Source organism: Malania oleifera, chromosome 6 (genome assembly GCF_029873635.1).
Source record: "Malania oleifera isolate guangnan ecotype guangnan chromosome 6, ASM2987363v1, whole genome shotgun sequence".
Classification (NCBI taxonomy): Eukaryota; Viridiplantae; Streptophyta; class Magnoliopsida; order Santalales; family Ximeniaceae; genus Malania; species Malania oleifera.
The window spans coordinates 102,358,197-102,384,543 of NC_080422.1; the positions used below are offsets into that span (position 1 = coordinate 102,358,197).

The 26,347-nt window shown below is 38.8% G+C and overlaps 1 protein-coding gene across 2 annotated transcripts in view; it reads left to right on the top strand.

The window, feature by feature from the left end:
- LOC131157230 (uncharacterized) overlaps positions 1 to 26,347 on the top strand; it is a 33,635-nt gene extending 7,288 nt beyond the window's left edge. The window contains exons 2-8 of one of the 2 annotated variants that reach the window (XM_058111214.1): positions 1,970 to 2,086; positions 3,321 to 3,514; positions 3,593 to 3,698; positions 3,816 to 3,963; positions 4,113 to 4,252; positions 25,429 to 25,595; positions 25,679 to 26,347. In XM_058111214.1, coding sequence (XP_057967197.1) covers positions 1,970 to 2,086; positions 3,321 to 3,514; positions 3,593 to 3,698; positions 3,816 to 3,963; positions 4,113 to 4,252; positions 25,429 to 25,595; positions 25,679 to 25,972 — 1,166 coding nt within the window. In that variant the 3' untranslated portion in view covers positions 25,973 to 26,347. Of the gene's footprint in view, positions 1 to 1,969; positions 2,087 to 3,320; positions 3,515 to 3,592; positions 3,699 to 3,815; positions 3,964 to 4,112; positions 4,253 to 25,428; positions 25,596 to 25,678 lie in introns of those variants that run through there. The other variant, XM_058111215.1, reaches the window with a different exon arrangement.

Genomic DNA, 26,347 nt, shown 5'->3' on the forward strand with positions numbered 1-26,347 from the left:
TTTTTTTTTTTCCTTTTTGGTCTATCTATGATGAGAGGGACTCTCATGAACTTTTAATTTTGTTAAGAAACAAATCAACAAATTTAGCAGCATAAAAGGTAAATATATTGGATAAGATAGAAGTCAATAGATAGTACTGTGGTGATCCTACATTTGGTTTGAATTATCTCTTCGGCCCTCCACAAACAGTAGTTTAAGACAATTCATTAGTGCAAGTGTTTTGGTCAGTAATTAGTTGTATCAGTCATCAGTTCTGATTTCAAACTCGTCAAAGTTAACTGGGAAATACTATGTTTTATCTGCCACTCTGTAAATTTAATCTTCCACTAAGGCAGAGTGGCAAATAATGAAGGAAAAGGTTGAAAGCATTTGCAAATATGCATGCATTACATGTAATTAATGGAGTTCAAGTGTTCTGTAATATTATTGCATCATTTAACTTATTGACCAATTTTATTTTATTTTTTTAATAGTGGATTAATTTCATGAGGTACATATTTTAGACTTAATGCAAGCCTTAAAGCATTTTGCTTTCTGCTTTAGTGGAATGCTCAGAGTGTGAGACATGAGCTTCCATTGGTTTTGATTTCTAGAGTCCAGACTTTGCTTAAGGCATTTGATTTGCAGTTGAGAAACAAGTCTCAAAAGCACTTCTAAATTATGTTGTATGGATTATATTATTGCATTTTTTATTTCTTTCTTGGGTTTTGATAATTTTACCTTGGAAATATGGATTCTAGTTGTGATTAGAGATATTTAGAAATCAAAGGGTGGATAATACGGATCAAAATTACAGCCAACAGTTAATATTGCTACCTTGTTTTTCAATTTTCCAAATTTATATAGAAAAGTTGGAAAACATTTTTTTCATTATTTCCTAGATTTCTAACTCTTATTTTGCATATGGGAGCATGAAATCTGGATCTTGGAATTTGATTTGTGTGGGTCATGTTTTGAGTTTCTTTCAAATTCACACAAATCCAAATTCAAGCCCCAAAATCTGTGATCCCAAACTACCTTATATAATTATTTGAAAATTGAAAAACAAGTTGTCTTTTTGTAATTATTTTGAAATTTTGAAATAAGAAATGGGAAATTGTTTTGCACATTTAAACAAACTCTTTATTTTTACCTTTTTAATATGTATAATTTTGAAAAACTAAAAAATAAGTTGAAATTTTTATAATTCTTTGGAAACTAAAAAATGTGACAAGGAAAATGTTTTTGACAACCAAATAGGTGCGATATTTTTATTTTTATTTTTTTCAAAGTTTATGCCCCTTCATCACTTCCTCTAGGGATCCTCAAAGTCAAAGTTTAAATCAAGCTTTTCACAACCAATTTTTGTGCCAAATAATTTCCTTCTTCCTTTCTCTTGTTGTTTTAAAGAATTTGATCCACTGCATAATAACCTTAGCTCACTTATGATAGATCTTGCACTGTTGAGTGTGAACTCATGATTTTGCTTTAGTTTGTTTCTTATTGTTTGGAGGATATCATATTTTCTTTTTATACTCTCCTTTTTTTGTCTTATTAAATATTTATTATATTTTTAAAAAAAAGGAAAAAAATTTGGGCATTGGAGGTGGTTAGTGGCAAGTGAGGGTTGGCAATGGGTGAGGACATGGTGGCAGCTGTAGCAGTGTGGGGAAGGTGGAGAGCAGTGGCGCAGTGGGCTGTTTGGGTGGTAAGTGGAATGCAATGGTGGTGTGCTGCTGCTGGTGTAGTGATGCCAGTGCTGGTGCTTGTTTCTTTCATAAAACATAAATTGTCATCTTAAAAAATTGAATTAAAGGTGTTTATTATTATTTTTAAATTATTTTTCCAAGATTTGGTTCTTGTTTTGGGCTTATTTCTGGGGAAATAAACTATATCCAAGGAATTCTTATGATGTGCTTGCAGTGCAGATACAATATGATTTTCATTTAATGCTGTATTTATTCTTTGGTTATCTTGCTTTGATATATAGGTGGAGCAGAAAGATTAATTGTTGATGCTGCTTTGGGACTTGTGTCCCATGGACACAATGTTCATATTTTTACTGCACATCATGACCAATCTCAATGTTTTGAGGAGACTCTTTCTGGTAAGAATTTATCAATATTTTTTCAATGTTTTATGTCTTTTTAAAAATTTATAAAATTAGTAAATAAAATAAAATCAAGAAAAATCAAGTGTAATTTCTAAACTACATGTAGTCCATCCATTCTAAACTTATCGACATCATACAAATAAACCATTCTAGGAGACAATCACCAGCTGTAAGTTCAAATTGTTTCACTGTCAAGCTCTCAAAAGGACTTTACTAGTATAATGTAAAAAATATAAAGAGAATTGAAAAATATGAAAAATGTGCACAAATATAAATTGAGTCTGCAAGACATAAATAGTACAACTGTAAGATCCTACAAAGTATACAAATAATGATTAGAAATCACCAATTTAGTATATAAAAAATTCATTTCATTATTTTAAGTGTTTGCGAACATTTTTGGATCAAGTTGGGTAAGTCAACATAGAGCTAACCAATTATTTACCAAGGACTTAGTAATTGTATTTTGAAATAAAATTTCCAGTGTTTAACTGCTAATTTGTTTGAGGCTAAATTAATTTGGTAAAGCATTGATTTTAAGATGTCCCCAAATTCAAAATTTGGGATAACCAATTTTGCTAAAATTTTGCAATTTTGTTGTTGGAAGGATGAGTTGATTCTTTATTCTTTGGGAGTTTTTTGAGTCTTTTTTTTGGGAATTCAAGTGAGGGCATTTCCTTGTTTATATGTGAAGCAAAATCTCAAGTGAATGAAAAAAAAAGAGTGATAATGACATTTACGTGAATGGCTTTGCATGTAATTATGTAAATAATCTGTTCATCCTATTGGAACCACTGGTCATGTTTTCTGGAACAGAATATGGTGCTAATGAGGTAATACCTTGCCCTAGAGGTAGTGTCAGAACATAGCAGTTGTCCTTTGAGGCATATGAAGGATGTGCTTTACTTTAGATGCATGCTGTGCATTTCCTAGTCGTGAAGCTTCCTTGGTTTGGGCTTCCAAAAAAGACATATTGATTGTAGTTTGGGCTTTTTGAGTAACATGCTTCATTCTTTTGTATTTTCTCTGTGATTGAGAAGAGAGATTGATTAACCATATGAAATTACTTTAGATACATGAAGTTATCATTTGTGGCATATAAAGGCATGTCAAATTCTCTATTGTTAGTTGTAATAATATTGAGCCATTAAATATACTTTTTTGCACTTGCTAAAAACTTCAGTCAATTTTTGTGCATGTACATTATATTATCAATGTCAATTTCCAGGTGCCTTTGCAGTTACAGTGTATGGTGCTTTCCTACCGCGGCATATTTTCTACCGGCTCCATGCCATATGCGCATATCTACGGTGCATTTTTGTTGCTTTTTGTGTACTGTTCTTGTGGTCTTCATTTGACATTATACTAGCTGATCAGGTCTCTGTTGTAATTCCATTGATGAAACTTAAGAAGTTTTCAAAGGTAATTCTGCTTTTACACTAGTTGTGATTCAGAGTATTGTGGTAACATTCATGTTTACATGTTTCACATTTTCTTCAGGTTGTATTCTATTGCCATTTTCCAGATTTGTTGCTGGCTCAACACACAACTTTTGTTAGGAGGATGTATCGTAAACCTATCGACTTCATAGAAGAAATAACAACTGGTCTGTGTTGTGTTTATCATGTGAATTGTTGTCTGAGTCGTTGATGTATTCCTTTTATTTCACAGGAGTATTTGTATTCTATAAAGTTTGTAATCAAACTGCATCTGGGACATGCAGGAATGGCAGATTTGATCCTTGTTAATAGCAAGTTTACTGCATCTACTTTTGCAAATACATTCAAAAACCTTCATGCTCAGGGAATTCAACCAGCTGTTCTTTATCCAGCAGTCAACATAGACCAGTTTAATGAACCCAATGCTTTTAAGTAACAAACATGATTGTATATCTCTCTGTGTTCGAATTGTAGGATTGCTGTCAAAATGCCATGTCTAAATATTTCTTTTGACAATATTTTTTTCCCTTGAAAAACTCTTAGTCTAATTATTTTATTTATTTATTTTTTTTCTTATGTAGGCATAATTTCCTCTCCATCAACCGATTTGAAAGAAAAAAGAATATAGAGTTGGCAATTTCAGCCTTCGCCATGGTACGCACTCTTGAAGGCAATGTTCTTCAAGGCCAGAATTTGGACAATATTTCCTTGACTATTGCAGGCAAGCCATTTACCTGTTTTTAATTCAGTATATCATTGCATCCTTGTAAATATTTTCTGTTGCATATTGTGTTTTTGGCATAGTTTTTATGTTGAGTTTCAGAAGTCAGCTTGTACTTGTTGAAGATTAGTTTTATGTTGATGACTGAGCAGATATATTCCATGTTTCTGTGTTTGGTAGTGGTTCTTACTGGTAAGCTTATCCAGAATCCAGATATTAGGAATTGGGTCCTTTGCTCTAGTCGTTTTGCAAGTTTCCTTAGATGTGCCCCTTGCATTCAGACTTCTTATTTGCTCAATAATGGAAAAGACATTCTTTGTTGCCATGTTATTTCAACAAAATTTCTGAAAGTACAGTACAGTCTATAAGTTCGGATTTTGACAGGGGTTAATTTCACTTTGCATCTTTAAGTTTTAGGCCGTTTCCAATTCCTCCTATAAAGTTAGAATTGAAGCAATGCCCAACCCAGTTTTAAATAAATTGTTAGATTGCTTCACCATTTAAAGTGGGACTAACTTCAACAGCTCAAAGGTAATTGTTAGAAGAAATAGGCTATTTTAGTAATTATGTGGTGTAAATAGGGGTATTTGTGGAATGAAGTAAGTTAGGACTACCTGCCATATGGGAAGAGGCACCAATCAATAACCCATGAGGAGGGTGAAGAGGCAAGAAGCTCGGTTGTACTTGAATGGGGCATAGATGTGGAAGATCGGGTTTGAAGTTGGTGAACTATGTAGACAAGATTGTTATGGTAGATTGATGTACTCAACTCTCCAATAGAGTGGCCAAGTGCATTTGAAGTGTTATGGTAGAATTACTATTGACAAGACTATTGATGGATGTTGGATATCCATCAATAGTATGATTTGTCCTTGCCATAATGTGTGCAAATGCAAGAATTGGCGTGATGAATTCCTCATCCCGATACACTACTTTTTCCACGACTGCCATCCAAACCTCGTCCTTGTCCTCCAACACTTCCTTGACCATGGTAAAACATAGTGCTAAGAGCTAATCGTGGATGAGCTATCACGTGAAGAAGCTTGAGAAAAAGATTGAGAGCCATCTTTGGTGACCCATTTGATTCTAGCATGTGTTTCATTCATAGATGGTATGGATTCACAGGCAAGAATCTGATCGCAGATGGTTTGAAGCTCTGGAGTCAACCCAGGTGAAAACTAGGCAACCAAGAAATTTGCCTTTTACCTCTTAATCATCTCAATGTCCAAACTAACTAGTTGATAGATGTTAAGTTCCTCCCACTGTCCCACACACCCTTGCGAGTACTATAATGCTCAATAATGGACCTACCTTCTTGGTCATATATAAGAAACTTTTCATTTAGGTCAAAAACACAACTTTGATTTTTATCTTGTGAGAAGCTTTCACGAAGATCATCCCTAACAGCCTTGGTTGTTCTATGAAACACCATGTTATCAGTAATTTGTGGCTCCATGATATTCCACAATCACACAAGCAATATGTTATTTTCTTTCATCCAATCTTCTAATTCTTGGGGTTTGGAGATGGACAAGAATGCAGCAGATATTTGGACTTTCCTTTCACATAAATATACACAGGCACAACGTGAGACCTCGAAAGGTAGTTGGAGGATCCAACCAATTTGATGGCTGCGATTTGTACATAAAACATATCAGTTGAAGCTCTCTTTGTAGAGGTCATTAGAACAACCACCAACACGGTACAATAAGCACGCATTAGTATCTTAGGTGAATCAAGAGGAAGATTCTTGGATAGCAAAGAAAGTTTGTGGTGGGACCAAGATATCCAAAAAGTTATATAGACAGAGAATTTGGTATAAAATATGGAAAAAATGTATAAACATGGAAAACTTTGAAAAGTATAAAGTGGAGAAAAAAGATGCAAAAAAGGTTGTTTTTGAAGCTAAATATAGATCGTGTAATAATTTATATGCTAAATTAGATACAAAAGAAGTGGAAAGAGACATATTTAAACTTGCTAGAGCTAGAGAAAGAAAGATTAAGGACTTGAGCAATGTAAAATGCATAAAAAGCAAGGATGATATTGCTGTAAAAATCAATAAGAGTATCAAACCCCCAATCAAAAACATTTCTGATCAGGGGAACTTTCTGAATGTTCCTATGGGTTGAGCGTTCCTAGTGATGGCAAATGAGGGCATTGTTGTCATGGGCAAGTCTATAAAGTTTAAATAGACCGGAATGAAGTGCTAAGTTAGGAGCCACCACACCACAATACCAAAAGAACACATCCTCCCCATTTTCCATATTGAAATGAATGTGAGAAAAAAAGTTCTCCCACCATTTTATAATGAATTTCCAAACACTTGTACCATAGCCATCAATCATCTCTCTGGAGGCCAAACCATTGTGATGGAGGCCATATTTTGAAGCAATAACTTCCTGCCATGAATGATTCTTCTCAGACATGAAAAAATCTTTGACCCCCTGTAAAAAAAAGAGTTGTTAGAAAGAAAAGGCTGGCTTTGAGTGTTTTGTAAAAAAGTTGTAAGGTGCCTAAAAGTATTTTAAATGACTAAAATGGATATTTATTTTTAGGAAATATAATTAATGCATTGATAACTTTGTAATATTTGGAAAAAAAAATCAAGTATAACAAATAATAGAATAATTTGTTGGAGAAAAAGCTAGCTTTTAGCTTTTAAAAGTTGCAAATTTGTAACTTTTTAAAGCTCTCCAAAAACGCTAAAAGCTGGCTTTTAAAAGCTGGAAAAGCTTATTACCAAACACATTAGACCCAGCTTTTGCTATGGGAAATTTGAGGCAAAAAATGGGGGCCAAACTCACCCTAAGACCTTCCCCTCCTTTTTGCATGGGTTGTTTGACAACCTCCCACCTCACAAGATGATATTTGAATTCCTCTATTGTGTTCCGCATCCACCCAAAGTAATCTTCTTTTGATGCCTTCCAATCGATTTGCCACTGCACTGGGGATGGGAAACAATTACATCAAATAAACTAGGAGGTTGGCTAAGGTGCTTTTGATAAGGGTGAGTCTACCACCCATAGTGAGATCATCCTTTTCCAGGCAACCAGATTTCTTTCAAATATGCCAATAATGGGATTCCAAACACCTTTGTCTCTGAACTTGGCTCCCAAAGGCAGTCAAAATTAAGAAATAGGGAAGCTTCCAAGGTTTCAGATGAGAATCTCTGCAAAAAGGGAGATACAAACACAAGGACACTTGGGAATGATAACATTCTTGCTCAAATTCACCTTCAGACCTGTTACTGCTTCAAACACAAGAAGGATGCATCTAAGGTTAAGAATTCATACAGGATCATTGCAGAAAATAATGGTGTCATCTGCAAAGAGGTGGGAGACTACAAATTATCTCAGCTCCTTCCAATGTTAAGCCCCTAAAGAAGGCCACCTTCATTTGCCTTGGTTATCATGTGGCCCAAAACCTCCATAATCAACATAAATAAGAGGGGGGGCAAGGGGATCTCCTTGCATCAAACCAAGCAAAGATGTGGAAAACTTTGTAGGGCAATCATTAATCAACACAGAGAATGAAGTAGTGGAAATACAATGACTGATCCAATTGCAACTGTCACGGACCCCCAAAAATAGGACTCAAGTAAGGGTCGTGCGGCACTCGTTGAGAACTCTCCCTTGGCGAGTCAGCCAAACCTCACACGTTCAAGCCTGCAAGCACGAGCAACAAGTGAGTCTCAATACTCAAGAGAAACAAGGAACAATTTGATATCACACGAGCAATATATTCACATTCACGGAATAAGGCTACAACAATCGGTATATCACAATCCAAGGCAACAAAACACCATAATGAAAAGGACCACTCGTATTATTCAAATCCAAGAGAATAACCATACAAATGTTAACACAAATAATCATATATTCATTCTAAATCCCTGGAGAATACAATTATAGCAGTATCTCTCTCCTCCTTTTCCCCATTACATTGTCACTCCCTAACATCCCCCCCCCCACTCATTTTATTGACGTCCTTGTCGATGTGTTGTAGAAGGCCTCCTCACTCTGCTGATGTTGAAGCTGATGTCATTGTCTTCGAATTTCTGAAATCTTCATTCTTTTGTATGGCATGCTGAATGTTTTCTTCCTTTTCCCAACTGTTCCCTTCTTCTCCCAACCCCATCCACTGAACCAGATATTATTGTTGTTGACGACCTTCTGCATTGACGACTTTGTCTGCAATGATCTCCTAAACCACTTTTACAAGAACCAGATCTCTAGTTTCAAATTGTTGTGGTTGTCTCCCTTTGTCAGCCCATTTCTTCATGCGCTTCGATGCTTTTTCTAACTAAGTTCGAGTGACTTCGATGTTTTGCAACCAATTCTTTGTGAATTGGTATGCTTTCGGGCAATTTCCTTTGTATGGAGCATTTGAATTCTTTGTCATGTCTTTTGGGTTAACAAATGCACATGCTACCTTTTGTTCTTTAATCTCTAGTTTCAAATTGTTGTGGTCGTCTCCCTTTGTCAACCCATTTCTTCATGTGCTTTGATTCTTTTTCTAGTTAAGCTCAAGTGACTTCGATGTTTTGCAACAAATTCTTTGTGAATTGGTATGTTTTCGGGTAATTTCCTTTGTATGGACCATCCAAAGTGTGCAGGAGAGTTGGTTGTTGCCTTGTCACAATCTCAAAAAGGTTTTTACAAGCAGAGGAGAGGGGATAGAGAAGAGGTGAGGAAGCTATACGATAGGAGCGGGAGGTGAAAATGACGGAATATGGGAAAAATGCGAGACGAAGGAAAAAAGGAGAGGAACGAACCAAGCTATGCAAAAAAGGAAAGACGCAAACACGAGGGAGAGGCTGTTGGAAATCTCGCGAGGAAGCCAGTGCAAAGTAACAAGGGGGGAACAGAATATTCACAACAGGGACAGAGAAAAAAGAATAAAAGAAAAATACCAATAAACGAAAGAAAAAAGAAGGGAGCAGATAAGAACGAAGGAGGGAAAAAGAGAAAGGCGACAAGAGACAGGAGGACTAATAACAGAGCGTCAAAGTTCGCGACAAGAATGATGAAAATTCCGCGACGAGCGAACCATAAAAAACCAAGAGGGGAGGGGGGGAGCAACGGAAGGAAGGGAAAGGAGGCAAATGCACAAAAGGTGCATAAGGGGAAGAAAACCGAAAAAGAAAAAAGGGGAGTGCAGGGCAGGCGAAAATGAACAAGATCAAAAAAGGAAAAAGACAAGAAGCGCAAAGAAGGGAGGACCGAAACGGTGGTGAATTAGAAAAGAAGAAAAAACAAGTAGGAAAAGGGGAGAACGGAATAAAGGTGCGGAGTAAAGGAGAGCGAAAGAAGCAACCGGTGGGAGGAAAATGGAAGAGGTGTAGGGACAAAGGTTGAAGGGAAAGTGAGAATCAAAAAGAGAAAAGGTTGATAAAAAAAAAGCGAAAATATGGAGAAAAAAACAAGATCAACGTAGTAACCAACGAGGACAAGAAAGAAGACGGAAAGAAGCAAGAAAAGGAAAGCGACAGCTACAAGGAGGGTCGCAGGACATGGCGGAATAGAAAGATGATGTGCAAATAGGGAAGAAGAGCCGAAAACAAGTGAAAAAAAGCAAAAGGAAGAAGTAAAGGACAGATTAGAAGGACAACAAGAAGGAAACGAGAGAGTAAAAAGCTGCAGGGGAGAAAGAACAACGTAGAGAAAGAAAACAAGAAAAAAGTAAGCGCAAACAAAACAACGGGAAGGAAGAGGCGCTGGAACAGCAGAAAACATAAGAGGGAGGAAAAAAAAAGGCACAAACACCGGAAGGAAAAAGCGGTAAAAACAAAGCGAAAAAAAAGAACACTAAAGGTGAATACACCGAGAGTGACAACATAAAGAAAAAAAAAGGAAGTGCAACAAAGTGAGGAGGCGACAAGGACCACGCTTATAATGGGAAAGAGAAGGGAGACAAGAATCGAGACACAAGGACAGTTCGTTCCCAAGATTTCATAGAGTTAAAACAGAATTGTGCCGTGTCCAGTAAAGGAACCCAATTCTTCTGATTTGACTTAACAAAATGTTGCAAGTATTCTTCTAGCATCCCATTAAAATGTTCGGTTTGACCATTTGTCTACGGGTGGGAGCTGGTAGACGGATTAAGGTTTGAACCCATCAAGCGAAAGAGTTCATCCCAAAATCCCCCAATGAATCTGACATCCTTATCACTGATTAGGTTTTCGGGAACACCCCAATATTTCACCACATGCTTGAAGAATAGTTGAGTTGTCTTCTCTGCTGAACATGGCTTCAAGACTGGTACGAAAGTTGCATACTTTGAAAACCGATCAATCACCACCAGAATCGTGTCATACTCTACTTTTGGCAATAAGGAAATGAAGTCCAAAGAGACACTCTCCAATGGCCTTGCAGGAACTAGCAATGGCTCCAACAAACCTAAGGTTTTCTTTCTTTCTACCTGGTCTTGTTGACAGATCAAGCAAGTTTTGGTATAACTCATCACATCGTCTTGCATATTTGGCCAATCGTACCCCTATGTAATCAATGCATAAGTTCTTCGCCATCCGGGATGACCAGCCCACAATGTATCATGACACTCTTTCAGTAAGGTTTTCCTCAAGTTTCCGATTTTGGGCACATAGACTCTCCTGCTTTTAGTCATTATCAGCCCATCTTTTACCCAAAATTGTCGTGTCTTCCCTTCTTCTATCAGTTTGCTCAGTGTCTATGCTTGCTAGTTTTTACTTAAATGTTCCCTAATAAGATCTTTCAAAGGTAACGCCACCCCACTAGTTGATAAATGACGTATGTGTTTCAATGCTGCCAATTCGGTTTTTCTGGTTAAAGCATCAGCCACTTCATTCGTCTTCCTTGCTTTGTATTCAAAATCAAAATTAAATTCAGCTAGCTTCTCCTGTCAACGGGCTTGTTTTGAAGTTAGTCATAGTTGTGACAAAAAGTGAGTAACTGCCACATTATCGGTTTTTACCACAAATTTGGACCCCAAGAGATAGTGCCTCCACACCCGGAGACAGTGTACCACAACGAGAAGCTCATTTTCCTGCACTGTATAGTTTCGTTCGGCTCCCATTAATTTTCTACTTTCAAAAGCAACTGGATGCCCTTCCTACAAAAGAACTCCCCCTAATGCAAAGTCTAAGGCGTCTGCTTGTACTTCAAATGGCTTTGTCACATCAAGAAGGATTAGCACAGGATCTCCTACAATCTTTTCCTTTAATTTAACAAATGCTGATTGACACTCTTCTGACCACCCCCATGGTACCCCCTTCCTCAGTAAATTTGTTAATGATACAACTCTTCTAGAGTACCCCTCTATAAACTTTCGATAGTAGTTGGCTAGCCCCAAGAAGGATCGTAGTTCTCTAACGGATGTAGGTGCTCGTCATTCATTGATGGTTTGTAGTTTTGCTAAATTCATCCGTATCTGGCCTTTTCAATGATATGCTCCAAGAATTTAATACGCTTTTGAGCGAAAGCACACTTCTCCCCTTTTACATATAACTGATTTTCTTAGAGTTTTTGAAAAACCTGCCGAAGGTGATCTTTATGTTCTGCTAAGGATGTGTTGTAAACCATTATGTCATCAAGGTAAACGACTACAAATTGATCAAGGTAGTCCCGAAAAACCTGATTCATTAAAGAACCAAAGGTAGCAGGTGCATTTGTTAACCCAAAAGGCATGACAAGGAATTCAAATGCTTCATATTGGGTGACACAAGTGGTCTTAGGTTCATCTCCCTCTACAATGCGCACTTGGTGATATCCCAATCTCAAGTCCAGTTTAGTGAAATATTTGGCTGTACTTAACTGGTTAAAAATATCGGCAATCAACGGAATGAGATACTTGTTGTGAACCGTCACCTTATTAAGAGCTAGATAATGTACACACAAACGCAAACTTCCATCTTGTTTCTTTTGGAATAACACAAGGGCCCCAAAAGGTGCTTTTGATGGGCGGATGAATTTTGCTACAATTAGATCATTTAATTGCCTTCTAAGTTCAGCTAACTCAGGCGGCGCCATTCGATAAGGGGCACGTGCTGTCGGTTTTACCCCTGGCAAAAGCTCAATTTCGTGGTCAATCCGTCGTCGATGTGGTAAAACCCTGGGTAGCTGTTTTGGGATTACCTCCTTGAACTCTTCTAAAACTTCCTTAATTTCAACTGAATATTCGCCTATTTTTTCATTTTCTGAAACTACTAATAAAACCATGAAAGAAGGTTCTCCCCTTTTTACTCCCCTCTTGAATTGAAGGGCTGACAGCAACTTCCTCTCATCGAAAGTGTTGTAGGCTGCGGGAACCGCACAAGGTGTATCTCCCATTATCACAAGACAATCCGCAGCTGGGATCGGCATTAAGCGTGTCACTTTAAGAAAATCCATCCCCAATACCGCATCAAAGTCATCGAGGGGTGCCACGGTGAAATTAATTGTTCCAGACCACGACCTCATTTGGCAGGCTACTTTAGGTGCCACTCCCACCGTGGTTAATGCTTAAGAATTCACTACTTTCAACTTACCCGCATCCTTGTCTACTTGTAATTCTAACCGTTGGGCTTCTGAATCAACAATGAAATTATGGGTGCCCCCTGTATCAATCATGACCTTGATTTTATTTCCATTCAAAAGTAAATCAACATACATTAAGCCATTCTCCTGAGACTTGTTGGTAACTACTTGGCGCTCTAATGCCTCCAAAAATCTCAATACTCCCACCATTTTCTGTTTTTCTTCTAAGGTTGTTGTCAGGGTTTCGGTTTCCCCTCGAAGGGCCTTTAGAGCATTTAAAACCTTTCGTTCAAGGCACTCTGCCACTCGATGCGGTCCCATGCAAAGGAAACATGAGACCAGCAACCAACGCTCCCCACCACCTGTTCGTCCGCCCCTTCACTCCCTAGTCATGGGCGCTCATTTATCTTTCCAAGAACTATTTATCTCTCTATCATTTTCCCCATTTGTAGGCTTACACACTTTATTGGATCTGGAATCATTATTGGCGGACATGAGGAAATTTCGTTTCCTAGAACTGTCTAAAAAATCATCCAATCATTCAGCAGCGGCGAGGGTGAAAGAGAGATCACTGGCACCTTGCCGGCGCAATTCATTCTTCGGCCATGTCTTCAAACCCCGGAGAAAATGAAATAGCCTATCGGATTCGGTCATGTCTATGATGTCCAATATCAAGGCCTGATATTCTCGTAGATAACTCCTTATAGAGCCGGTCTGTTGCAATTCCATTACTTTGCACCGTGCTATGTACTCTACATTTTATGGGTAACATTGGGTCTTCAACGCATGTTTCAACCCCTTCCAAGTGTTAATGACACACTTATTGTGCTGAATATCATTCCATTTAGTTCTCCACCACAATTTAGCATCCCCAACCAGTTATACGGTTGCCATATTTACCCGGTCTGCTTCTAGATCCACTCGTGAGCACATGAAGTAGTTCTCCATATCAAAGAAGAAATTATCCAATTCCTTTGCATCTCGCATACCTCCAAAACTTTTAGGTTCCGGTACCTTTAATCGAAAATCCTCACTTGGTTCCGCAATCAGCCTTTGGGCTATTTGTGTCATTGCATTCACTTTCACCGTTATCTCTTGTAAATCCCTTTGAACCTGGTCCACAGCACTCTGGACATTGCCCATCTCCTTCAAAATTATCTGTTAGCTCTGGAACATATTGAGGGCATATTGTCATCTCTTTCATCCCAATGGGGAGAGCCAATAGAGCTTGAGGCCTCCTTGTAGAAGCTAACAGATAATTTTGATTTCCTTGCAGAAGATGTTAAGGAGTCCATCACTGCTTTGAAGGAAGATTTGAAGGAGATGGGCAATGTCCAGAGTGCTATGGACCAAGTTCAGAGGGATTTACAAGAGATGACGGTGAAAGTGAATGCAGTGACACAGATAGCTTGAAGGCCAATTGCAGAACCAAGTGAGGGTTTTTGATTAAAGGTACCGGAACCTAAAAGTTTTGGGGGTATGCGAGATATAAAGGAACTGGATAATTTATTCTTTGATATGGAGCACTACTTCATGTGCTCACGAGTGGATCTAGAAGCGGACCGAGTAAATATGACAACTGTATACCTAGTTGGGGATGCTAAATTGTGGTGGAGAACTAAATGGAATGATATTCAGCACAATAAGTGTGTCATTAACACTTGGGAGGGGTTGAAACATGCGTTGAAGACCCAATGCTACCCAGAAAATGTAGAGTACATAGCATGGTGCAAAGTAATGGAATTGCAACAGACCGGCTCTATAAGGAGTTATGTACGAGAATATCAAGCCTTGATGTTGGACATCATAGAAATGACCGAATTAGATAGGCTATTTCATTTTCTCCGAGATTTGAAGACATGACCGAAGAATGAACTGCGCTGACAAGGTGTTAGTGATCTCTCTTCCACCCTCGCCACTGCTGAACGGTTGGATGATTTTTCAGACAGTTTTGGGAAGTGAAATTTCCCCATGTTCACCAATAATGATTCCAGACCCAATAAAGTGTATAAGCCCACAAATGGGGGAAGGGACAAGGAGATAAATAGTTCTTGGAAAGATAAAAGAGCGCCCATGACTAAGGAGTGGAGGGGTGGACGAATAGGTGGTGGGGAGCGTCGGTTGCCAGTATCATGTTTCCTTTGCATGGGACCGCATCGAGTGGCGGAGTGCCCTAAACAAAAGGCTGTAAATGCTCTAAAAGCCCTTCGAGAGGAAACCGAAACCTCGATAGCAACCCCAGAAGAAAAACAAAATATGGTGGGAGCATTGAGATTTTTTGGGGCATTAGAACGCCAAGTAGTTACCAACAAGTCTCAGGAGAAGGGTTTAATGTATGTTGATCTACTTTTGAATGGAAAGAAAATCAAGGCCATGATTGACATAGGGGCCACCCATAATTTCATTACTGATTCAGAAGCCCAACGATTAGAATTACAAGTAGACAGGGATGTGGGGAAGTTGAAAGCAGTGAATTCTCAAGCGTTAACCACGGTGGGAGTGGCACCTAAAGTAGCCTGCCAAATGGAGTCGTGGTCTGGAACAATTGATTTCACCGTGACACCCCTCAATGACTTTGATGTGGTATTGGGGATGGATTTTCTTAAAGTGACACGCTTAATGCCGATCCCAGCTGCGGATTGTCTTGTGATAATGGGAGATACACCTTGTGCGGTTCCCACAGCCTATAACACTTTCGATGAGAGGAAGTTGCTGTCAGCCCTTCAATTCAAGAAGGGAGTAAAAGGAGGAGAACCTTCTTTCATGGTTTTATTAGTAGTTTCAGAAAATGAAGAAATAGGCGAATATTCAGTTGAAATTAAGGAAGTTTTAGAAGAGTTCAAGAAAGTAATCTCAGAACAGCTACCCAGGGTTTTACCACCTCGACGACAGATTGACCACAAAATTGAGCTTTTGCCTAAGGGTAAAACCGCCAACACGTGCCCCTTATCGAATGGCGCCGCCTGAGTTAGCTGAACTTAGGCAACTAAATGATCTAATTGCAACAGGATTCATCCGCCCATCAGAAGTACTTTTTGGGGCCCCAGTGTTATTCCAGAAGAAACTAGATGGAAGTTTGCATTTGTGTGTAGATTATCGAGCTCTTAATGAGGTGACGGTTCGCAATAAGTATCTCATTCCGTTGATTGCCAATATTTTTGACCAGTTAAGTATAGTTAAATATTTCACTAAACTGGACTTGAGATCAGGATATCATCAAGTGCGCATTGTAGAGGGAGATGAACCTAAGACCATTTGTGTCACCCGGTATGGAGCATTTGAATTCCTTGTCATGCCTTTTGGGTTAACAAATGCACCTGCTACCTTTTGTTCTTTAATGAATCAGGTTTTTCAGGACTACCTTGATCAATTTGTAGTCGTTTACCATGATGACATAATGGTTTACAACACATCCTTAGCAGAACATAAAGATCACCTTCGGCAGGTTTTTCAAAAACTCTAAGAAAATTAGTTATATGTAAAAAGGGAGAAGTTTGCTTTCGCTCAAAAGCATATTAAATTCTTGGGGCATATCATTGAAGAAGGCCAGATACGGATGAATTTAGCAAAACTACAAACCATCAATGAATGATGAGCACCTACATCCGTTAGAGAACTACGATCCTTCTTGGGGCTAGCCAACTACTATCGAAAGTTTATAGAGGGGTACTCTAGAAGACTTGTATCGTTAGCAAATTTACTGAGAAAGGGGGTATCATGGGGGTGGTTAGAAGAGTGTCAATCATCATTTGTTGAATTAAAGGAAAAGATTGTAGGAGATCCTGTGCTAATCCTTCCTGATGTGACAAAGTCATATGAAGTACAAGCAGACGCCTTAGACTTTGCATTAGGGGGAATTCTTTTGCAGGAAGGGTATCCAGTTGCTTTTGAAAGTAGAAAATTAACGAGTGCCGAACGAAACTATACAGCGCAGGAAAATGAGCTTCTCGTTGTGGTACACTGTCTCCGGGTGTGGAGGCACTATCTCTTAGGGTCCAAATTTGTGGTAAAAATTGATAATGTGGCAGTTACTCACTTTTTGTCACAATCAGGACTAACTTCAAAACAAGCTCGTTGGCAAGAGAAGCTAGCTGAATTTGATTTTGAATACAAAGCAGGGAAGACGAATGAAGTGGCTGATGCTTTAAGCAGAAAAACCAAATTGGCAGCATTGAAACTCATAAGTCATTTATCAACTAGTAGGGTGGCGTTACCTTTGAAAGATCTTATCAGGGAACATTTAAGTACAGACCAGTAGGCGCAGACATTGAGCAAACTGATAGAAGAAGGGAAGACACGACAATTTTGAATAAAAGATGGGCTGATAATGACTAAAAGCAGGAGAGTCTATGTGCCCAAAACCGGAAACTTGAGGAAAACCTTACTGAAAGAGTGTCATGATACATTGTGGGCTGGTCATCCTGGATGGCGAAGACCCATGCATTGATTACACAGGGGTACTATTGGCCGAATATGCAAGACAATGTGATGAGTTATACCAAAACTTGCTTGATCTGTCAACAAGACCAGGTAGAAAGAAAGAAGACCTCAGGTTTGTTGAAGCCATTTCTAGTTCCTGCAATGCCATTGGAGAGTGTCTTTTTGGACTTCATTGCCAAAAGTAAAGGAGTATGACACGATTCTGGTGGTGATTATTCGATTTTCAAAGTATGCAACTTTCGTACCAGTCTCGAAGCCATGTTCAGCAGAGAAGACAACTCAATTATTCTTCAAGCATGTGGTAAAATATTGGGGTGTTCCCGAAAGCCTAATCAGTGATAGGGATGTCAGATTCACTGGGGGATTTTGGGATGAACTCTTTTGCTTGATGGGTTCAAACCTTAATTTGTCCACCAGCTACCACTCGTAGACAGATGGTCAAACCGAACGTTTTAATGGGATGCTAGAGGAATACTTGCAACATTTTATTAACTCAAATCAAAAGAATTGGGTTCCTTTACTGGACACGACACAATTTTGTTTTAACTCTATGAAATCTTCTGCAACTAATAAATGCCCTTTTGAGATTGTGACAGGATAACAACCGAATCTCCCGCACACTTTGGATGGTCCATACAAAGGAAATTGTCTGAAAACATACCAATTCACAAAGAATTGGTTGCAAAACATCGAAGTCACTCAAGATTAGCTAGAAAAAGCATCGAAACGCATGAAAAAATGGGTTGACAAAGGGAGACGACCATAACAATTTGAACTGGAGATCAAAGAACAAAATGTAGCATGTGCATTGTTAACCCAAAAAGCATGACAAGGAATTCAAATGCTCCATACAAAGGAAATTGCCCGAAAGCATACCAATTCACGAAGAATTGGTTGCAAAATATCGAAGTCACTCGAGTTCAGTTAGAAAAAACATTGAAGCACATGAAGAAATGAGCTAACAAAGGAAGACGACCACAACAATTTGAAATTAGAGATCTGGTTCTTGTAAAAGTGCCGACAGAGACATTTTGATTTCTTCGCGACAAGGATAAAAGGCTTTTATGCCGTTACGAAGGTCTAATCAAAGTGATCGAGAAGGTGGGGCATTCATCTTATCAGCTTGGACAACCAGAGTGGATGAAGAGCCACAGACGACCAATCCATTGCGTGTTTCATGTAAGCAACCTAAAGCTATTCCACACAGATAAAGTAGATCCGCAACGACAAAAGATAAGGAGATCAACAATTTCCAGAAAGCAGCGTGTAAACAAAGATGTTTAGGAGATCATTGTAGACAAAGTCGTCAATGCAGAAGGTCGTCAACAACAATAATATCTGGTTCAGTGGATGTGGCTGGGAGAAGAAGGGAACAGTTGGGAAAAGGCAGAAAACATTCAGCATGCCATACAAAAGATTGAAGATTTCAAAAATTCGAAGACAACGACATCAGCAGAGTTAGGAGGCCTTCTACAACACATCGACGAGGACGTCGATAAATGAGTGGGGGAGGATGTTAGGGAGTGGCTATGTAATGGGGAAAAGGGGGAGAGAGAAACTGCTATAATTGTATTCTCCAGGGATTTAGAATGAATATATGATTATTTGTGTTAACGTTTGTATGGTTATTCTCTTGGATTTGAATAATACAAGTAATCATTTTCATTATGGTGTTTTGCTGTCTTGGATTGTGATATACCTGATTGTTGTAGCCTTTCCAACAAGTCTCCGGTATTGAACTGGGTTAGGCAACAAATCACTCATGTCTAGCATTAACTTGTTACTGGGATGTATGGGTATCAATAGATTTGGATCCCGATGGCCCTGTCTCATCGAAAAGATCAAGAACATACTTCCTCAGTGACAAGACAGTCCTTGTACGAGATCTCAATACTTCTATACCCAAGAAGTACTTCATTGGTCCCAAGTCTTTGGTCTAAAACTTACTCTGTAGAAAAATCTTTAGGTATTGGATGCCACGATCATCATCACCAATGATCACAATGTCATCCACATATACAATAATCAAAATACTGTCTGATGGAGTATGACGATAAAATACAGAGTGATCCACTTCACACCACTGAAGGCCAAACTGAAGTATTACAACACTAAAACGGCCAAACCATGCTCTTGGAGATTGTTTTAATCCATACAATGATTTCTTAAGCCGACATACTAAGCCTGACTCCCACCTAAGCAATAGACCCAAGGGGTTGCTCCATATATACTTCCTCTTGAAGATCACCATGTAGGAAAGCATTCTTCACCTCTAACTGATGTAAAGGCCAATGACAAGTGGTGGCTAAAGAAATGAATAAACATTTTGTGGCAAGTTTAGCGACCAAGGAGAATGTGTCTGAATAATCTAAACCATACACCTAAGTTTACCCCTTAGCAACAAGGTGGGCCTTCATACGAGCCACAAAACCATCAGGATTGACTTTCACATTGTACACCTAGTGGCAACCAACTACAGACTTATCAGAAGGAAGAGGTACCAAATCCCAAGTATCATTATCATGTAGTGCATGCATCTCTTCAACCATTGTCACCCTCCACCCATAATGGGATAAGGCTTTAGAAATAGATCTTGGAAGAGCAACAGAAGAAAAAGTACTAACAAAATAGTAATAAGAGGGTCACAACAAATCATAACAAATAAAATTAGAGATTGGATGTTGGGTACAAGTGTGTTTACCTTTTCAAACAGCTATTGGAGGATCAACATCATGAGAAATAAGATCATCCAACAAGGTAACTAGAGGCATAACAGTAGAAGCTGGAGGAGGCAGTTCCCCCTTGAGTCGCCGTGTGTATACCTGCAAATTGGGATGATTCAAGTGACGAGGACTCAAAATGGACGAAGATGTAGGAGGATTGGGCACAGATACTAGGTTTGGATCTGGAAGGCAAGGCAGAGGAAGGGACTCATCAAGGTGAACAAAACTCAAGGAATCAAAGTAGTATGGTGTAGACTCAAAAAAGGTGACATTAGCAGAGACGAAGAATCAATGTAAAGTAGGACTATAACATCGATATCACTTTTGAGTATAGGAATAGCCCAGAAAAATACATTTGATAGCATGAGGATCTAAATTATCCATTTATGGAGATAATTGATGGACAAAGGACACAACCAAATATACGAGGAAAGGAGAACAAAGTAGTCTTAGGAAAGATAACTGAATATGGGATTTTCCCCCAAGGACAGAGGATGGCATTTTATTGATCAAAGAGCAAGCTATGAGCACAACATCAATCCAAAAGACTTTGGGTACATTCATTTGATACAATAGAGTATGAGTGAATTCAAGAATATGTCTGTTTTTTTGCTTTGGAACTCCATTTTGTTGTGGAGTGTGGGCACACGAGGACTGATGGATCATACCAGAGTTAATCATATAAGTACTAAATTGGGTACTAAGTACTCCTTAGCATTATCACTATGAAGTATCCTGACTAGCACATCAAATTGAGTCTTTATTTGGGAACATAAAGCACAAAAGATATCAAACAACTTGGAATGATCTTTCATTAAATATAACTAAGTCATCCTAGAGTAGTCTTCAACAAATGTAACAAAATACCGAAACCCCAACTTTGATGTGACATGAATAGGACCCCAAATATCAGAATGGACAAGCATGAAAGGAATAACCACCCGTTTGTCAACCTAGCGAGCAAAGGGAGCACGATGATGGTTGCCCATTTGACAAGACTCACACTCAATATTAGACACAAAACTCAATGTAGGAACTAGCTATTTCAACTTGTCTAAGGATGAATGACTAAGGCAACAATGGATTTGAAGTGGTGTAGCTGCGACTGTGCATGCAATGGGTGGAGAAGGCGACTCAAAGTAATAAAGTCCACGAGCCTCATGTTTTATGTAAATTGTCTTTCTCGTCTTCAAATCTTGAATAACCAAAAAATCAAGAAGGAATGTGACAAAATGATTTAGTGACTTTACAATCTTACTAACTGACATAAGATTGAAAGAAGATTTAGGAATGTATAAATCAGAAGAAAGAGTGATAGAAGGAGTATGATATACTGTTCCTCTCCCCTTAATAGCAGCAAGGGTAACTTGAGGGAGATTTTTAGGATATTGGAGATCAGAAAAGAAGTTGGTTGCACCTGTTATATGGTCTGTGACAACAAAATTGATAATCCAAGGACTAGTAGGAAGGATACCAGATGACATGTAGACTGTAGGATTACCTTTCTAGGTAAAAGAAGCAATGTGATAAGATGCTTGTTAAGACAATAGATATCATAGAAACCTTGAGTACTCCTCTGATATAGTCACAGTATGCGGTTCACTCAAACAAGTGACGAACGAAGGAATCAAACTTTTGGGATTTGCAAACGCCATCCCAACATTGTGTCACAAACTCGGACCAATGATCATAAGATTAATTGCTGGAATAATCGAAACAACCACAAACAAGGTGACCCACCATGAACAAGTCATAGATAAATCAGTACAAGGCTACCCTAGCACCAAGAAATTCAAATGCAGCCCCAAGAAAGCAGCACTAAGTACCGGAGCAATTGGAGAGGTGAACCACCGAAACTACCATGAGCAAATCACCAACAACCTTAGATGCAACCCCAAGAAAGCAACACACGAGTGCATTGTCACAACAAAGATTGGATCTTTGAGCAAAAAACACAAGCCCAACAGCTTGATATTTTGGTATATGGAAGGAATTAAAACAATGAGTCAAAAAACACAGCAAATTCCACTGTTTCAGATCCAATAAACTCAATAATCATTGATAAACAGTTTCACGTAGCATCAAACAACCATTCCTTGGGTGCCGCACTGCCACAGACGAGGTTAACAACTCACCAATGGATATAGTACTGCCACAGCCTCACAACTGAACATATGAACACTGCCACAGCTCCAAAAAACTCACAAAAGATTACCACAAACCTTGAACAGAAATTAACAGAACGCCGCGAGTGCGTAGTCAGAAAATGTTGAATTTTTTAGCAAAATATTGACCTAATAGCTTGATAATATAATCTAGAGAAGGAATCAGAGCATGGCAGAGGGTAAAGAAAAAAAGAAAAAGGTGGCCAAAAATTCACTCACGCGCCGGCACGTGGGGTTGGCCTTGTCGGTATTTGGCTGGCACGTAGGGGGTCCTCCTATTGATGGGGTTTTTGGTGTGAGTCGTTGGGGGGGTCTGTTTATGGGTGTGTGGTTGGTATTGTGAAATAATATGGGATGGAGGTGAATCTAGGAAGGATAGCCAGGTGAATGGTGTTTTATGGCGACAGCTGAGGAGAATAGGGTTTAGTTTGGATCATGTTCTGATACCATGTTGAGTAATTGGGTAAAATGGTAGACCTAAACTCAATGATAGGTCTCTCCCTCTATTTATAATATATGTAAGTACAATTGGAGTGACCATAAAACCCTTACTAACTCACATTTATTACTAACAAAACTCTAAAACATAATAATAATGCTAAAAGACTAAATAACCAATAACATTCTCCAAGATTCCTCCTTAGTATACAGATTTTTGTAAAAATTGCATATGCCCCCTTTAATATCTCCCTCCTCAAGGAGAGCACCATCCATTTCCACCAAATTATATCTTCGACGCGCATTAGCTATGTGGTGGAATTTGCTGGTGTCCGTGTCTCCTACCTACAACCAAAGGGCCCTAGATTTTTGCCTCCAGACTATCTCCTTTAAGTTAATGGTCTGGGCAAGGGCTTTCTAAGGGCAACTCTTTTTGTTCTATCATCAATATTGAGGCTCCCTCTAAGCTCCTGATTGTTGAGCTCCTTTATATCAATTAAAATCTCATTTTTCCTCAAAGTGATTTTGGTGAAGATGTTCTTGTTCCACCACTTCAGCTTTTTTCTTTTAGCAATTTTAATTTAGAAGCGGCCACATAACTGGTCTTCTCTTCAAATCACATGCTAAACCACCAATTTTTTATCAAATCACCAAAACCTTTGCAGTTAAGCCACATTCTCGAAATGGAAAGGAGTTGGCCCCCACCTGGTTCCTCCCGTGTCAAGTAAGATGGGAAAGTATTCCAAAACAGGCCTAGGGATAACGATTGTGTTGCTTTCCTCCAAATCTGATGGGACAAGGAATCTGTCAATTCTTGAGGGACAAGGGATCTCTGTTGAGTTAGACCACGTGAAAGAGCCTCCAATGAGGGGGAGGTCAATGAGTGAAATCATCAATGAAGTCATGAAACTCCTACATACTGGAGGAGTCCGAGAAGGTCCCACTCCTTTCCTGAGGATAAAGAACCAAATTGAGATCTCTCTCCCCCCCACCTCCCCCACCAAATACCACGAGGCCTCCCATTTATTTCTAACTTCCATGAGCTTGTTGAAAAAGAGATGCCTGGAAATACCTTCTCTAGGACAATAGAACCCAGCGAAGATCCACGAGAAGTTGTCTTCCAAGGTCTTAAATAGGCAGGACGCCAAGAAATAGGATTATCTAATAAATGCTCTGTTAGGGCAATTTTATTGGTACGAGGAGGTTTTTTGAAAGAGGTTTGGGAGGGATTTAAATAATCTAAATTTTAAATTTTAAATGGCCTAAAACAGCACTTTTAGAAAGTATTGTCAAGAAAATTGTCTAACTTTGGCCAGGGGGAGAGTTTTGAAAATGACTCCAAATTTTAGGGTAAAGGGAAATTAAATACCTCTTATTCATTAAAGTTAACCCTAAGTTGAACAGTGGAGGGCCGAAGACAATTAATTTAACACTCGGGTGTACATTGCCCTATTATATCTTTAAGGAAGCTTGGGGGGCAAAGTAAATTCAAAAAAATATGAGTTGAATTTATTGATATTTGTTCAGTCAGCTCGCAGATATACACCTTTAACCATGATTTGATGGAATACCATCTCCAGAAGGTTTAAGTGTAAGTAACTAGTTGGACAATTTTTTGATACTTTTTTATGCTGGTTGATCACACCAACTGTGTTCAATTTGATTAAACTGGATTTGAAAGAAGATTTCTTGTTTGGAGCGTCAATAACAACTCAGTTAGAGTTTTGATTCAAACTCTTTTTGTTTGTATTGCACATGAAATTAATGCCACTAATAATTATAATTTTGAACACGCACGCGCGCACATGCTTACAAAGGTCAGTACTCGCATGTGTTTCTTTAGAGTTTGTTCTATATTGTTCATCTTCTGAAGGAGGCCAAAAATGTGGCATTGATAGTTGGTGATGAAGCAATGGACTGAATATATTTAAGAGATTTCTTGAGAGGGATTCCTTTTCTTAGTATTTTCATTTTAGAAGGGATTTGAATGAGAGAGTTGGAGGAGCGTTTTTATTTGCATCTTGTGTTGGACGGTTGCTATATCCAATAGGACTGATGCTTGAATTTCAAATTTGATTCATCGAGGGTTATTTGTGTAAATCTTTCATCTCTTGTTTAGTTCAGGCCCTTGTGTCTATTCCTCCTCTTTGGGGCATGTGAAATGCTCAAATTCCTTCTATGATAAAAGTGTTTGTTTGGCTGGTGGCCCTTAACTCCAACAATCTGCTGCAGAGTAGGAGGCATTCTAAAGCTTGGTCTTCAGATATGTGTCTCATATGGTGAAATAGCTTTGAGGATGCATCTCATTTGTTTCTATTTGGAGTTCTTGGTGAATTTGGGTTTGCCTGAAATCAGTGGAGGAGCTTCTGAGTATTTCTTTTGATGGTTTTGGGAAGGGCAAGAATGTTGGGAGGCTGTGGAGTGTGCTCTCTGTGCTGTTCTATGGGGAATTTGGTTGGGAAGGAATGCTAGAATGTTTTCTGGAAATAGGCTGTGGAGGGATCTTCTTCAGGACAGAGATGCGATACCTTGGCTTCTCTTTAGGCTCATAATGCAGGCTGTTTTAATGTACAGGTTTTTGGCTGTTGCTCTTGGTCAAGGCATTTTTCTTTGCAAGTTTATGGGTCGAGTCATGCTCAGTAGTAATAATGTTTCCTCTCCAAGAGGGGAGAATTTGTACATTTCTATCCTTTTTAGTTTGGTCTCCCACATTTTATTGAGTAGGCATAAATGTGCCAATTACTACCAAGACTACTGTGCCTCCTGCACTAACTTCCCCTGTTTGTTATGTTGGATTTTATGCTCAGACAGTTTTTGCCATATTAATGCAACGCCAGCATCTTTGTGGTGTAGAATCTTGCTGGCTTTTTCATTTCATGGAAGCAAAATATTTTTTCATTTATCTTTTGTTTCAGGTGGCTATGATAATCGCCTGAGGGAGAACATTGAGTACTTGGAGGAACTCAAGGGCTTAGCAGAAATGAAAGGAGTCTCTAATCGGGTTCATTTCATCACATCCTGCTCAACTGCAGAAAGAAATAAACTTCTCTCTGAATGCCTCTGTGTTCTTTATACACCAAAGGTGCGCTTGAATCCACCATTTCCAAAGATGATCACATCTGTAAGGAAATAAATATTAAATTAGAAACTGTTCAATTATTGCAGGATGAACACTTTGGCATTGTTCCCCTGGAGGCAATGGCAGCTCACAAACCTGTTATCGCATGCAACAGTGGGGGCCCTGTGGAGACAATTAAGAATGAGGTGACGGGGTACCTCTGCGACCCTACGCCACAAGAGTTCTCTTCGGCAATGGCTAAACTCATTCGAGACCCCAAGATGGCTGAAAAAATGGGTGAGAATGCCCGGCAGCATGTAACCGAGTCATTCTCAACTAAAATATTTGGCCAGCATTTGAATCGTTATCTCATTGACATTGCCCGGGCGAAGAGCGAGTGAACTAGGTTGAAACTGGCCTGAGGAAGAACATGACAGCAGCTCTGCATGAGCACAAGAAGGGTTTACAGGGCATAGTTCAACAAGGTCCTTTGTTAGAGTAACAGCACTGTTAAATATATATATATTGATCATCAGTTGCCATCTGGATACATATTTGGTTAAATGGTCTCGGACCTTGAGACGATGTGATTTAACTTTTGCAGTTGTTAGTTTCGGTTTCTTTGGCATGGAATAGAGTAGATCAAGTTATGGTGCTTATCCTAGCGCTTACAGTCACAAACTTTATCCTAGTCTTTCTAGTTTAGAATAAAGACTGAAATAGAAGGAAAAATTATATGATGAATCTGCATAATTGGATTTTATTTTATTTTTGCA